The sequence below is a fragment of the Rhinolophus sinicus genome, chromosome 1, assembly GCF_057876585.1.
Source record: "Rhinolophus sinicus isolate RSI-liver-muscle chromosome 1, RSI-T2T, whole genome shotgun sequence".
Taxonomy (NCBI): Eukaryota; Metazoa; Chordata; class Mammalia; order Chiroptera; family Rhinolophidae; genus Rhinolophus; species Rhinolophus sinicus.
Genome location: NC_142501.1, coordinates 90,364,935 through 90,380,189, shown reverse-complemented (window position 1 = coordinate 90,380,189; position 15,255 = coordinate 90,364,935). Strand labels below are relative to the sequence as shown.

At 43.3% G+C, this 15,255-nt stretch overlaps 1 protein-coding gene across 2 annotated transcripts in view; it reads right to left on the bottom strand.

Moving 5' to 3' along the window:
• Nucleotides 1-15,255, bottom strand: part of LOC141570056 (maestro heat-like repeat-containing protein family member 1) — a 69,833-nt gene that overhangs the window by 6,777 nt on the left and 47,801 nt on the right. For both annotated transcript variants that reach the window (XR_012493817.2, XM_088801489.1), the window contains exons 4-9: nt 14,904-15,066; nt 13,649-13,735; nt 13,050-13,204; nt 12,544-12,684; nt 1,175-1,273; nt 529-607 (exon numbers count right to left, since the gene is read on the bottom strand). Coding sequence is in view for 1 of the 2 variants with exons in the window: in XM_088801489.1 (XP_088657615.1) it covers nt 529-607; nt 1,175-1,273; nt 12,544-12,684; nt 13,050-13,204; nt 13,649-13,735; nt 14,904-15,066 (724 nt within the window). In the remaining variant the exon portion in view is untranslated. The remainder of the gene's footprint in view (nt 1-528; nt 608-1,174; nt 1,274-12,543; nt 12,685-13,049; nt 13,205-13,648; nt 13,736-14,903; nt 15,067-15,255) is intronic.

Below are 15,255 nucleotides of genomic sequence, written 5' to 3'. Positions count from 1 at the left end.
ATGGATACAGGGAATCAACAGTATGCTTGGTGGCAGGTGGTAAGCAGGAGTAAATTATGCTCACGGCAACCCACTGATGCCACGGGCTGGACAATGGAGGGTCCATTGGGTTGGGAAAAAAGGAGGAAGAAAGAGAGCTGGTGTTTGTCCAGCATTCCCCTGTGCCAAGCTTGGGGAAGATGTTTTCCCTGAGCTAGGCCTGGCCCTCCGCTGCCCCACCATGTGCCCTTTCGTGTCTCTCTCACAATCGTCAGTGCTATAATCACATTAGCACCTTTCTGAGCTGGGAATGACTGAAGGAGAAAGGGAAGCCAAGCCCAGGTGACGGAGTGGGAACGGTGGAGCAAGGTCTATGCCCTTTGACATTCATTGAATTTCAGGCAAAGTTGACATGCATTACTTTGCATTTCGTTTAGAGGATGGAAGCCCCTCATGGCAATCTAGGCTTCCATTCCAGTCCTGGGAGAGACAAGGTCCTGAGTACACACCCACACACATACCTGGGGCTCCGGAAGTGTGTTAACTTACTCAGCATGTGGAAAGCCTTCAGGGTGAGAATGTGGTTCTTTACAGAGTTAGGATCTGAGTTGTTGACTTCTTCACTCAGCTGTGGGGAGACCAAGGCCATCAGACCTAGGAGGACTGAAACCAGAGGCCCTGGGCATAGATGGGGAAACCGAGGCATGCAACCATGAAAAGTGTGGCACTTGGCCATAAGGCTAACATGCAAATAGAACCCAGGAACACACATTCACAACCCCAGAGGAAAGAAGGCAACGGCCAACAAATTACACAGATGGAAGCTAACAACTTTTTGCAAAATGTTCAGTTGTCCTCTTCCTACTCTAGGCTGCAACACAGCAGGCCTGACATTTCCCACGGGCATGATGGAGTGGTTTGAACGGCCTTTTAACCAGTGTAGGGGGAAAACAAAGACCTCCACCCCCAAGAAACACACAGAATATACCCAAGTCACCTCATGGAGAATGTCCCTCTCTGCGACCAGAATCCGGGCATTTGCCTAATCCAGGGAAGCCTGAGGTGTATACAGTTAAGGTCACCATGCAATAGACACCTGGGCCATGTGGAGGTTGTGACCTGAGCTAGGGGGCCATCGCCTCCAAAGGAAAGAGGAAGAGCAAGCCTGGGACACTTCCAGCCCCACAGAACTCACCTGGGTGAACAGAATGCCTGTAATGTTTTCCAGCTGGAATTCCACATTAATTCTTCTGCAGTCACTGCGAGCCAGGGAACCCACAAGTTGGCAAATACACTGTGTATGTAAGGACAGAGTCAGCCAGCCCTTGCCACAGCCTCAAGGGACAGCCGCTGGCCTCACATCTCTCTGAGGACGGCCCATGCCGGCATAGCTTCACACTGACCTCCTAGACCTTTTCAAGAAAAGCTCAGAGTCTAGTTTTCCATAATCAAATATGGCCACAAGCTGCTGTTTCACCTCACCCAGGAAGCTACACTTATTTTCAAATAATCTCATTATACCACGGAAACACAGGGCAATTCAGCATTGCAGGTGCTGGCTGACTTCAAAGAAGCAAGATAAATTAATCACGGCCAAAGCAAGAACTGGTTCTATTCTCTGATTTTCAAAATCCAGAAAACCAAGTTTAAAAGCTTAAATACCTACCCTCTAGCTAATGGATTCTATTGCTTTGTGGGTTGTTCTTATTGCTTGTATGAGAGTTCTACAAATAGCTATAGTTTCCATATGTGTAAACATTCCATTTGACTTTCTAAAAAAGGCTTTATTGATGTCTAATTGACAGATAATAAAGGACACATATATAGTAAGTTTTGATAAACGTAGACACCCATGAAACCATCTCCACTATTAAGATAATGAACATATCCACCACTGCCGAAAGTTCCGTCTTATCTCTTTGCAATCCCTCTTTCCCCACCCCCCAACACCTTTCCTTTTCCCAGGAAAAGCACTGATCTGCTTTCTGTCACTATAAATCTCTCACTGATTTTTTAGAAACTGCCAAACTGTTTTATAAAATGGTTGTGCCAATTTACATTCTAACAGATGTGCAGTGGCATTTCACTGTGATTTTAAATCTCCTAAGGTCAAAATGATGCTCAGCAACTTTTCCTGCCAATTCGCCATCCCCATATCATCTCTGATAAAGCATCTACTGAAATTTTGTCAGTTTTTAAAATTCTTAAATTGAGTTTTGAGAATTCTTTATATATTCTAGATACATATATATAATTTTCAAATATTTTCTCCCAGCCTGAGGCTTATTTTTTAATTCTCTTAAAAGCTTTCAAAAAACAGAAATTGTTCACTTTGATGAAGTCAAATTTATTTACCTGTTTTTTCTTTTATGGATCATGTTTCTGGTGTTGGAACTAAGATATCTTTGCCTAAGCGAAGTTCACACAAATTTCTCCTATACTTACATGTAGAACTTTGATAGTTTCAGGGTTTACATTTAAGTATTACCCATTTTGAGCTAATTTTTTATACATGGGGTGAGGTATGTGTTGAAGTTCATCTTTTTGCATATGGATATCCGAATGTCCCAGCACCATATGTTGAAGAGACTATTCTTTCTCCAAACAATTGTCTCTTCACCTTTGCCAAAAATCAATTGACCATATACAAAGTGAGATAAAAAATTATGGTGAATGGTGCTGCCAAGTGTCATCCAATGGAAAGGCAGGGGTCTTCAATATGGGAAGTGGCACATTGAACCTTAGTAACAGTGTGTGACAAATTTCACTTCTTTGGTGCAATCAGTTGGGTGTGAGCTACAGTTGAGAGAAGCTGTGTTTTAAAGTGTGCTATAAATCATCCTCCATCATGACAACGCTCTGTGTCACACATCACTTCTGGTATACAGCAATTTCTGTCAAAGAAAAACGTTATGGTGTGTCCTCATCTAACTTATTCACCAGATCTGGCACCATGTGACCTCTGGCTCTTCCCCAAAGTCAAAATGACCATGAAAGGTAAACATTTTGAATCGATTCAGGACATCAAGGCAGCCACAACAGCACAAGACACTCACTAAAGAGGACTTCCAGAACTGCTTCAGAAAGTGGCAAGAATGATGGGATAAGTGTGTTAGAAGCGAGTGAGGGGAATTATGAGGGGGATTAATGGTAATGCGTCTTTTACTGTAATAAATTCTTTTATTTAAACATTCACCATATCTTTTAATCACACCTCGTATGTGTAGGTCTATTTTTGGATTATCCTCTATTCTGTTCCATTCATCTATCTGTCTATCTTGATGCCAATATCGCACTGTCTTCATTACTGTAGTTACGTAAGTAATTCTTTTTCTAAACTGGTTTGGCTATACTGGGATTTTTGCACTTCATATGAATTTTAGAATCAGCTTATCAATTCTCATTTTTTTAAAAAAAGCCTGCTGGGATCTTGACTAGGATTGTATTGAATCTATAAATCAATTTGGGAAGAACTGATATCTTAGCTATATTGAATCTTCTAATTCATGAATACAGCATATATTTCCATTTATTTAGGTCTTCTTTAATCTCTCTGAGCAATGATTAGTAGTTTCCAGTGTACAGGTCTTACATATCTTTGTTTTTCAGATTTATTAGAAAAGTTAGAAAACTTTTTCAAATTTTTGTATAGATGATCATGTTCCCTGAGAATAAAGACAATTGTACCTTCTTTCCAATCTGTATGTCAATTAGGTCAAATTGTTTGATAATATTTAAAACTTTTATATACTGATTATCTACTTGCTCTATCCATTATTGAAAGAGGGGTGTTGAAATCTCTGATTGTGATTACGGTGTACACCATAGAAAGTAATACCTACAATATTATATTAGCTTCAGATGCACACCATAGTTAGTCAACATTTATATATCTAAAGAAGTGATCACCAAAGAAAATAAAAAAAAAGAAAAAAAAGAAGTGATCACCATGATAAGCCCAGCAACCACCTGACACTGTCCCACGCTATCACAATATTATTGACTATATTCCCTATGTTGTACATTACATCCCCGTGACTTATTTTATATCTAGAAATTTGCACCTCTTATTCCCCTTCACCTTTACCCCCCTTTCAATTTTTCAATTACAGTTGACATTCAATATTATTTTATATTAATTTCAGGTGTACAGCATAGTGGTTAGATATTTATATAATTTAAGAAATGATCCCCCTGACTAGTCTAGTACCTGATGTGCCCCCTCGTACCTGCCCCTAAAGCAAGGAGAGTCTGTGAGACGGATCCTTTTAGGGACTTTGCTTCACCTTTGTGCTTGCACCTTATGTCTCCCTGTTTGGCCCTAGAAAGATGGCTGGTCACCCAATGACGAGTAAGATTCCCCATTGGGGGGGGACAACTCAAGGCAGGTGGAGCTGTGTGGGGACCAACAGGAGAACCCACGGGGTTCATAGAGGTGGGCACAGCCCCCCACCTTCCCCAGGCTAAGGAGAGCCTCTGCCTCTGTGGCTGCATTCCTTCCCACAACCTGCAGGGGAAGAGATTCAATGATGTGCTCTCCATCTATTCATATGCATATAGGTTTTGTCCCTTGGGGAAGTACAGACATCCTAAGACTTATGGTGCAGCTGCCTGCAGGCAAGGGTGATTAGCTTGAGTCAGTTTCCTATTATAATGTATGGAATTCACAGATCTTGAGATTGACAAGCTTTATCTCCTCTACTTCCCCACCTAAGTAATAAAAGCTATGTGTAGGCCCAATTCGGGGTTCAGCTCTTGAGGCTGCAGTCCCTTGGCCCCACTTGCACACTATTCTTGGCTACTGTATTTCTTAATCCTGCGCTGCCCTCCTCGCTCCCCACAATCCTTGTCACGCGTGATGCAACTAGTACCCACCTGGCACCTTACATAGTTATTACCGTATCATTGACTATATTCTCTATGCTGTACTTTACATCTCCATGACTTTTGTAAATACCAATTCGTACTTCCTAATCTTTTAACCATTTTTACCCTGCCCCCCAAACCCCCTTCCATCTATCAACCCAATAAATCTAGTACTCATCTGACACCACGAATAGTTATTACAATATATGGGAATATGCTATATCCAACATCCCCATGACTACTTTGTAACAACCAATTTGTACTTCTTAATCCCTTCCCTTTTTTCACCTACACCCGCAACCACCCTCCCATCTAACAACCATCAAAATATTTTCTGTAGCTATGAGTTTGTTTCTGTTTTGTTTATTTTGTTCTTTAGATTCCACATGTAAACAAAATCACATTGTATCTGTCTTTCCCTGTCTGACAAACTCCACTCAGCAAAATACCCTCCAGCAAAATACCGTCCAGGTCCATCCACAGATGGCAAGGTCCCATTCCCTTCTATGGTCAAGCAATATTCCATTGTACGAGTTGTGATAAAAAAAAAAAAAAAAAAAATACGGTGAATGTTTAAATAAAAAAAATTATTATAGTAAAAGACACATTGCCATTAATCTCTCTCAAAATACCCCGAATTCCCCCCCACCCCCTTTGAACACACTTATCCCATCATTCTTGCCACTTTCTGAAGCAGTTATGGAAGTCCTATCTCATGAGTGTCCTTAGTTGCGCTGTTGTGGCTGTCTGGATGCCCTAAATCGATTCGAAACGTTTACCTTTCATGGTCATTTTGACTTTGGGAAGTGTCAGAAGTCACATGGTGCCAGATCTGGTGAATAAAGTAGATGAGGACACACCATAATGTTTTTATTTGACAGAAATTGCCATGCCAGAAGCGATGTGTGACACAAAATTTCACGTTAATGCATTGTTTGTGATCCATGATTACAGCCGGGAAATAACAGCTTCTCTCAACAGTAGCTCACACCCAACTGACTACACTGAACAAGTTGAAATTTGTCACACGCTATTATGAAGGTTTGATGTGCCCCTTCCTGTATTGAAGGTCCCTGCCTTTCTGTTAGATGGCACTTAGCAGCAGCATTCACTGTATTTTCTTTTCTCTCTTTTTTTTTCATCAAACCTCATATGTATGTACCACCTCCTCTTTATTCTTTCATCCATCAACAGACACCCAGGCTGCCTCCACATCTTGGGCATTGTAAACAATGCTGAAGTGAACATACTCTCAAAATAGCATTTTGGGTTTCTTTGGATACATACCCAGAAGTAGGATTACTGGGTTCTTCTTTGTCTCTTGTTATAGCTTTTTACAGAATCTATTTTGTCTGGTATAAGTATTGCTATCCCAGGTTTTTTTTGTTGTTGTTGTTGTTGTTTTTCCATTTTCATGTAATATCTTTTTCCATCCTTTTACTTTCGGACTGTGTGTCATTTGATCTGAGGTGAGTCTCTTGTAGGCAGCATAAGCATATGTAAGAGTCTTATTTTCTTATCCAGTCAGCCACCCTATGTCTTTTGGAGCATTTAATCCATTCACATTTAAAGTAATTGTTCATAGACATGTAATTATTGCCACTTCATTATTCATACTTTTTACCTTTTCTTCTCCTTCTCCTTCCCCAGCTACTTCTCCTTCTCCTTCTTAAAGCAGTCCCTCTAACATTTCTTGTAATACTGGTTTGGTGGTGATGAACTCCTTTAGCTTTTTCTTGCCTGGGAAGCTCTTTATCCGTCCTTTAATTCTAAATGATAGCTTTGCTGGGTAGGGTAATCTTGGTTGTAAGTCGTTGCTTTTCATCACTTTGAATATTTCCTGCCACTCCCTTCTGGCCTGCAAGGTTTCTGTTGAGAAATCAGCTGCCAGTCTTATGGGAGCTCCCTTTTAGGGAACTGCTTTTCTCTTGCTGCTTTTAATTCTTTGTCTTCAACCTTTAGCATTCTAATTATGATGTGTCCTGGTGTGGGCCTCTTTCAGTTCATCATGTTTGGGACTCTCTGCACTTCTGGGCTTGTGTGTCTATTTCCTTCACCAGGTTAGGGAAGTTTTCTGTCATTATTTCTTGAAATAGGTTTTCAATTCCTTGCACTGTCTCTTCTCCTTCTGGTACCCCTACAATGCAAATGTTGTTATGATTGATGCTGTAACAGAGACCACTTAAACTATCCTCATTTTGGGGGATTCATTTTTCTTTTTGTTGTTCTGACTGGGTGTTTTCCGCTACAAATCATTGATTTGATCCTCTGCTTCATCTAATCTACTGTTCACTCCCTCTAATTCTTTAATTCGGTTATTATATTCTTCATTTTTGACCTTTTTTAATGTTTTCTATTGCATTTTTATGTTTCCTAGGTCTTTGTTAAAATTCTGAGTTCATTTGTTCTTCCCCTAAGTTCATTGAGCATCCTTGTAATCAGTGTTCTGAACTCTGCTGCTGGTAGATTGCTTGTCTCCATTTCGTTTAGTTCTTTTTCTGGAGCTTCATTCTGTTCTTTCATTTGGGACATGTTTCTTTGTCTCCCCATTGTGGCTGCCTCCCTGTATTTGTTCTATGTATCAGATAGGGCTGCTATGTCTCCCAGTCTTAGCAGAGTGGCCTTAGGTAGTAGGTATCCTGTGGCGCCCAGTGGTGCAGTCTCCCTGGCCACCTGATCTGGATGCTGCAGGTGTGTCCCTTGTGTGCATTGGATGTGCCCTCCTGTTGTAGTTGAGCCTTGGTTACTGTTGGCATGTCAACAGGAGAGATTGACTCTCAGGCTGATTGGCTGTGGGGACTGACTATGACTACAGAGGAGGAGCTGTGGTACAGGGCTGATCTTAAGGAGCAGGGTTTAAGGAGCAGGTTTTGCTTTAGCTGAGCTCTGGTGCCAGCCCAGCCTGCTCTTTGTGTGTTTTGTCCTTGGAGGCAGCCAGTTGATGCTCCTGCTCAGTCTGAAGCTGGCTACCTAGCATGCCAACTCTGGAGACTCCTGGGAGAGGACCCACCATAGGCCAAGTTGAGCTGCAGCCTGTGCCCTGCCAGGGGCCACCTGGCATGAGCCACAAAGCAATCTGCAAATGGCTGGGTTGGGCTTGGAGTTACCTTGAGAGGCCAAGCCACAAACTGAGGCCTGGTGCTGCTAGTGCCGGCTTTGAGGCTGCTCAGCCAGAGGTATGGGACACACTGAAGCCAGATGCTGGTTGTTTGGGTTTTGCAAACCTTTGAGAGATTTTAGGAAAGTTCACAGCATGAACCAAGACAGCTTGTTTGTATGGAAAAGCCACTGGTAGCGGTTTGGGTGTGCCCAAAAGTTGTGGGGAGGACCCTCAGGGAATCACCACAACGGGGCAAATGAATGGTGTTAATCAGGTTGATGCAAACTCAGATATGGCTCCTGCTTGCATATGCATGCCAATACTGGAATCTGCCAGTAGTTCTGCCTGGGATAAAGCTACCCCTCAAGCCCTTGCTCTGAAGCCAGACAACTCAATTCCTTTCCATATGTCCCTGCTGTCTTTCAAGCTGCTGCCTCAGTGCTGGAGCTCAGAGGGAGTGTCTGTCAATGAGTAAGTTTGTGCACAGGCCCTTTAAGAGGAATGCCTGGGACTCCAGCTGCCTTCTGTCTCACCCAGCCACAATCTTCGTTGGTTTTCACAGCCAGAAGATGTGAGGACTTCTCTTCCCAGCACTGGAACCCTGGGCTAGGGAGCCTGGTGTGGGGCTGGAACTTCTCTCTCCTCAGGGGGGACTGCCACAGCCAAGATATGCCTCCCAATTTTTAACTGCCACACACAGGGGTGGGACCAGCCCATTCCACAACTTTGCCCCTCCCACCAGACTCAAGTTCGTTTCTTCTGTATGTTTTTAGTTGTAAGACTTCAGTTCAGCTAGACTTCAGGCACTTCTCAATGTTGGTTGTTCTGTAGTTGTAATTTTGATGTGGACACGAGAAGAAGAAAGCACAGCATTTACCTACTCCATCATCTTGACCAGAAATCCTATTTTCCATTCATTTTTGAAAGACATTTCCACTGTTATAGAATTCTGAGACATAATGTTTTTCCTTCAGTACTTTGAAGGTGTTATTCCACTATCTTCTCACTTGCTTTGTTTCCATTGAGAAATATACTCTTATTGTTGTCTTTATTTCTCCATATGAGACATGTTTTTGTTGTTGTTCTTTTGTTTTTATTTGAGGCAATTAAAAATTTCTCTTTTTCACTGGTTTTGAGGAATTTGATTATGGCATGCCTTAGTGTAGTTTTTTTATATTTTTGTGTTTGGAGTTCATTGAGTGTCTTGGATCTGTGGGTTTATACTTAGCCTCAGATTTGGAAAATTTTCAACCACTATTTCTTCAAATATACTTTCTGTCTCTCCCCTTTATGAGGGGACTTCAAGTGCACATAAATTAGGCTGCTTGAAGTTGTCATATGCCTCACTGATACTTTCTTTCATTTTTTTCATCTTTTCTTTTTTCTATTTCATTTGTATAGTTTCTGTTGCTAGGTCTTTAAGTTAACCAAGTTTTCCTTTGGCAATGTCTAATCTGATATTGATCCCATCCAGTATTTTTCTTTTATTGCAGATATTCTAGATTTTAGCTCTATAAGTTCAATTTGGATCTTTTTAAAAAATATTTTTCCTTGTTTCTACTTAATTTACTTAATCTTTCCTCTAGTTTTTAAACAATAGAACATAGTTATAATATCCATTTTAATGTCCTTGTCTGCTACTTCCAACATCTGTGTGAGTTCTGGGTCAGTTGTGATTGATTTTTCTCCTTTTCATAAGTCATATTTTTCTGCTTCTTGCATGCCTGCTGAATTTTTATTTAATGCCATTCACTGTGAACTTACCTAATTGGGTGCTGGATATTTTTATATTCTTGTAAATATTCTTGAGTTTTCCCTGGGAAACTGTTAAGTTACTTGGAAATAATTTGATCCTTTTTGGTCTTGCTTTTAAGATTTGTTAGAACCAGAAGCGCATTCTGTTAATTTTGTTAATTTTAGAAGCCTACTGTTAATTTTGCCCCCACACATCCTCAGTATTCTACCTAATGCCCTGTGAATTAAGAGATTTTACGTTGGTTAGTGGGAACAAGTATTATTCTTGGCCTTGTGTGAGTTCTAGCTGCTGTTCTTTCAAGTCTTGGTTCTTTTCCTTGTCTGGGACCATTTCCTCACACACACGGACTGTTTAGTATTCTTGCCCTGTGAACTCCAGCTACCTCGGTCTCCCTGGACTCTTGTCACCACCTTCTCAACTCAGGAAGTCCATCAGATTCTTCCTAGGTTTTCTTTCCCTCTGCCACTGCCTTAAGGAAGTAAGCTGGGGCAGTTATAGAGCTTATTTCATGTTTATCCAGTCTCTCAGGTATCACTGTCCTTTGTTGCCAGATGTCCAATGTCTTGAAAACCATTATTTCATGTATTTTTTTCAGTTGTTTCAAGAAAGAGAGTAAATCTAGCCTCAGTGACCACATCCTTCCCAGAAGCAGAATTGTCCTCACTGGATTTTGAATATTTAACATTTCCTCTCTTTTGGTTCACCTGATTGACCCCCCAAATGGACCAGCCTTCCTAAATAGAGCTGGTTAGTGCTAGTTGATGGCCAAACAGAATTATACTACAGACTGACAAATATCTCGATTCTTAACCACTATCCCCTGTAGTGACAGAGGAGGAGGAGAGAAAAGAAAGAAGTAGCCAAAACATTTCCACTGTCAACCAAGACATAGGGGAGAATCTCTTCCTGGCCAATCTGCAAACTAGCAGTTAGGTTATGAATTTCATCCTCCAACTCGCTAGTTGACTTCTCAGAGCAAAGGTCTGTTCCAGATTCATAGACCTTACCCTTAGGCAATACGTGAGAGGAGGGTAAGTAAATAAGATACTGTGGCTGATCCACTAATGGAGAGAACTCAGAGCACATACGTGAGAAAGGTCAACTCTTCATATACCAAGGTGGCAGTGCAATGGTAGAACACAAACTGTGGTCCCTGAAACTTGATGCTAAACATGCTGCACTCAAATAAAAGTTCTCCTCTTGGAATCTTACAAGTGCATATTAACATCTTGAGCAACCATGAAAAATGTGCCTCTCAGATGCCCACCCTGAGGGGCATAACTGACCAATATCTCTAGCTTCCATGCTCTAAAACCCATTACTGTGTTAAAACTGAGGCCCAATTCCCACAGGTTTCTGCCAGCCAACAAATGAGCATAGCAGGTCCTCTAAGACAGGCCTATTCATGCAAAATGTGGGACTTTTCTGATGGGTAATTTTGGCTCAATGACTCCCTGTTGGCATTGCTAAAACTTTCTTAGAACTACACTATAAACTTAGCCCTCCCAACCACCCTCATTTCTTCCCTTCTTTCCTTCTTTCCTTCCTTCTCCTTTATCAAGGGTCAGACCTGCATCTCAGTCGATGGTCCTTCCAGCCTCCTCTGGCTCCTTCCATTTTTCCTCACAAGTGTTCCTTCAATACATCTCTTGTACCTTTAATTCCAATTGTTATCTGCTTCTTGGAGGACCAGACTAAGCCACATATTGAAGACTATGAGAAGTCCTACAGTTAAGAAATTTGTTTAATTTTTAACTCAGTATTTCCCACCCATTTTGCTAAAAAACACATTCTTTTTTTGCGGAATACCCATTAAAAGTTGGTGGGGGGCCGGCCCGGTGGCTCAGGCGGTTAGAGCTCCATGCTCCTAACTCTGAAGGCTGCCGGTTCGATTCCCGCATGGGCCAGTGGGCTCTCAACCACAAGGTTGCCAGTTCCATTCCTTGACTCCGCAAGGGATGGGGGGCAGCGCCCCCTGCAACTAACATTGAACACGGCACCTTGAGCTGAGCTGCCGCTGAGCTCCCAGGTGGCTCAGTTGGTTGGAGCGCATCCTGTCAACCACAAGGTTGCTGGTTCGACTCCTACAAGGGATGGTGGGCTGTGCCCCCTGCAACTAGCAACGGCAACTGGACCTGGAGCTGAGCTGCGCCCTCCACAACTAAGACTGAAAGGACAACAACTTGACTTGGAAAAAATTCCTGGAAGTACACACTGTTCCCAATAAAGTCCTGTTCCCCTTCCCCAATAAAATCTTTAAAAAACAAACAAAAAACACACACACACAAAAGTTGTCAGGGACCTTGGTGTGAGAAATGCCACAGAACTGAAAGAACGACCGAAACAACGAGAAAGGTTGGGCTCTGGTTCTCAGTCCTCTTCTCTTAAAACATCTAATGTTGGTACAACGTTTCTATCACGGGCAGAATTCTGACCTGGCCCCCAAAATTCCAGGCCTCTGGTGTGCACATACCTCCTCCCAGTTTCTCAGTCAAGCACTAGTCTAAGTGTTGATGTGAAGGGATTTTGCAGGTGTAATTAGGGAAGTCCCATACCAGTGGACCTTAAAATAGGGAGATTACCAGGTGGGCTGGACCTAATCTCATCAGCCTTTGAAATCTGGGTCTAAAAGTCCAAGACAGAGAAATCTGAGATATTCAAAGCATGAGGTAGATTTTACAAATGGGCATGGCTGAGTTCCAGTAAAACCTTAGTTTACAAAAACAAGCCTCAGGCTAGATTTGGCCTGTGGGCCATGCTTTGCCGATTCTAGCATTAACCACTCAATAAATATGGAATGCATGAAGTAGTTAAATTTCCTTTTCACCTCCACCCCAATCACCTGGGAAATGTAGAAAGATGTCACTTTTGTGGATATCAAAATCATTAACCATCGGATTAACCGCTTCACTTCGTTCTTGAGTTTGGATGGAGACATGAGGGAGAAGAGGCGGCCAATTATCACCAGAACTTGCTCTGTCACCTGTGCCAAGGAGACACAACAAACTTGCCTCAGCAAAGGGATCAAGACAGGACAGGCCCTCAGGGGCTTTGCCTTATTCATCTTTGTATTCCCAGGGCCTCACACAGTGCCTGGCAAGTGAGAGTAATCAGTAAACGTAAACTGCATACTTAACAAATAAGTGAATGGATACTGGAGTGTTTTCGGACTGTGTCCTTTTCTGGAGAATGAGAGGAGCAGCCTGGGGGGAGTCACGCTGCCCTCCTGGAAGAGGCTGGTGAGTCGGCCTTCCACCGGCAAGTGGACAGATACAGCCCTGCCCGACCTTGGATCAAGTCTTACTCCTTCAGCCCGTCCACCCAACCCCTGCTATCTCCCAATCCCACCTTATCCTTGTTCTTCAGGGACCAACGGTTGAAGAAAACCCAGAAGGTGTGGTAGGCCTTGATGGACACTTCCTCTTTTGTGATGTCCATAATTTCATCATCGTCAGCGCCCAGCTCCAAAAGCCTCTGGGCACTGATGACCAGTCCATAGAGCACTGTGAAGGGGAGAGGGAGTTGGAGCTGCCTATCACCTTTCCCTTCCCACAATGGAAAACATACACACCTTTTGGCACAGTCCTCCTATCCTCAACCATAAAAGGGCCCCTGGGGTCCTTTGCTGAGAAAGACCAACCTATGACTACCTCCCCAACTATCTTTCCTTTCTGACCACACATAGTCCACTCAGCAGGCCAGAGAAAGTGAAAGAGAACAGCTGTCAACACCTACAGCATTCCTACCAAGCTTGGACCTTGTCCCAAACCAGGCCAAGAAAGTCAGACGGAGACGGGCACCTCCTCACACATGGCCTGCTCCCAGCCACCGCCTGCCCTTTCCCTAGCCTTCTGGGATCTACATTCAGAGGAACTCAGTCTTTTCGTGGCTTTCATGCCTCCCTCTCCATTTCCAACAAAGCCTTCCCCAGACCCGTGTACCCTCACCATGACATAGGGCCAACATGTCATTCTCCTCTTGAGCCAGGACGTGCAGGACATATCCCCATGTGACACCAATGTAGGAGGCTGTACCTGGGAGGGAGAGTACAAGAAAAACATCCCTATCCCAGGGAGAGGAGCCTCCTAGCCTTAATATACAAAACCTTATTGATTAGGGGCTTGGAGACCTGGGTTCTGATCCTAGCTCTGCCTCCAGAGAGTCTGGGCAACCTGGAGCAAGTTACTTAATTTAGACTCTTTTCAGCTTCCCCAACTGTTCAATAGGATTAAGTTCCTAAAGCGGCCATCTCACAGGGCTGCTGGCAAAACTAAGCTCAATGATGGATGTTAGCAAAGCATACAAATGCAAGGTATTGCCATACCCTGCATATACACACTCCCCTCCAAGGACTCTTGAGGAAACAAAAAGCTCTGCTGTCTGAAGCCAATGTGAGAATATTTATCCTGATTAGATCGCGAGACACATTTCCAGATTCTGCTGCTGTGTCCTCTGAGCTTTCTGTGCAGCCTGACCCACAGGCCCTGTCATTTTGAACCTAATGCCCAGAAGGCCAGCTCACTTCCCCCAACCTCTCTCTGGCCCCAATTCCAAGTGGTAAAGAATGGGCAGGTACTGTCATTTGCCTGGTGACTTGATTTTTTTTTTTTCACACTTTGTGATTGAGGGAGGGGAGTGGAATGGATAAGAGAGCCAATGCTGTCACCAGGAGCCAGCAGGATGGAGATTGTATGGCGATTCTCTGCTTCATCCTGCTACACTATTACCTTCCAAGCCTCTAATCAAATTCAAAACTTTAGGTTCCCCTAAGCAAAGCACTCCTCACTTCCTCTTTTGCCCCTCCCCACTGCTGTTGAATGGGGGCTTTCAGCATTCTCTCTCCATCTTTGTTCCTAAGTCTTGTCTGCCCAGCCCCACAGTCTCCCATACCCTAATACTCCCTACTGTGCTATTCCTGGTCTCCAGGAACTCCCTCCTGAGTTCCCATCAGCCCACAGGGATCTTGGTTTGTCCCCTTGCCCCCTGTACATACACCCATGACTGAACTAAGTGGAGATGACAAGTCCAGTGAGAAGAGGATAAAGCTATCGTCTAGAGTCCACCCCCACCCCCTGCTGACCCTGTCGTCTTCTCACACTGACTTTTTTATTATTATTATTATTATTATTATTATTATTATTATTATTATTTTATTAGTTTCAGGTGCACCCAGACTGACTCTTTCACCACAGCGAGCCATACCCTGGCAGAGGATGAGCTTCCCCACTGCAACCAGGAGGCTCCTTGGGGGCACATTCTGCACATCAAGTTTGTCCCATAGCCTGATGATGACCATTCCTGGAGAGTGGGACCCCAGAGCCAGTAGGACCACAGTGCACATATCCTCTAGTTCTCCCTCTGGCTTCTGGAAAGAGAAAGACTAACTGTTCCAAGGCCAATCCCCAAGATGAGTCCCTCGGCTTCTGGGAATCAGTTTTGGTCAATAAGTGATTTTTCTCTATCTAGAAGGCAGGAATTCACCTACCTCATCCTTCCACCCCATTCAACACCTTCCCCGTGATGGCGGGTAAGAGCTTCCTAGGGTGTGTAAGCG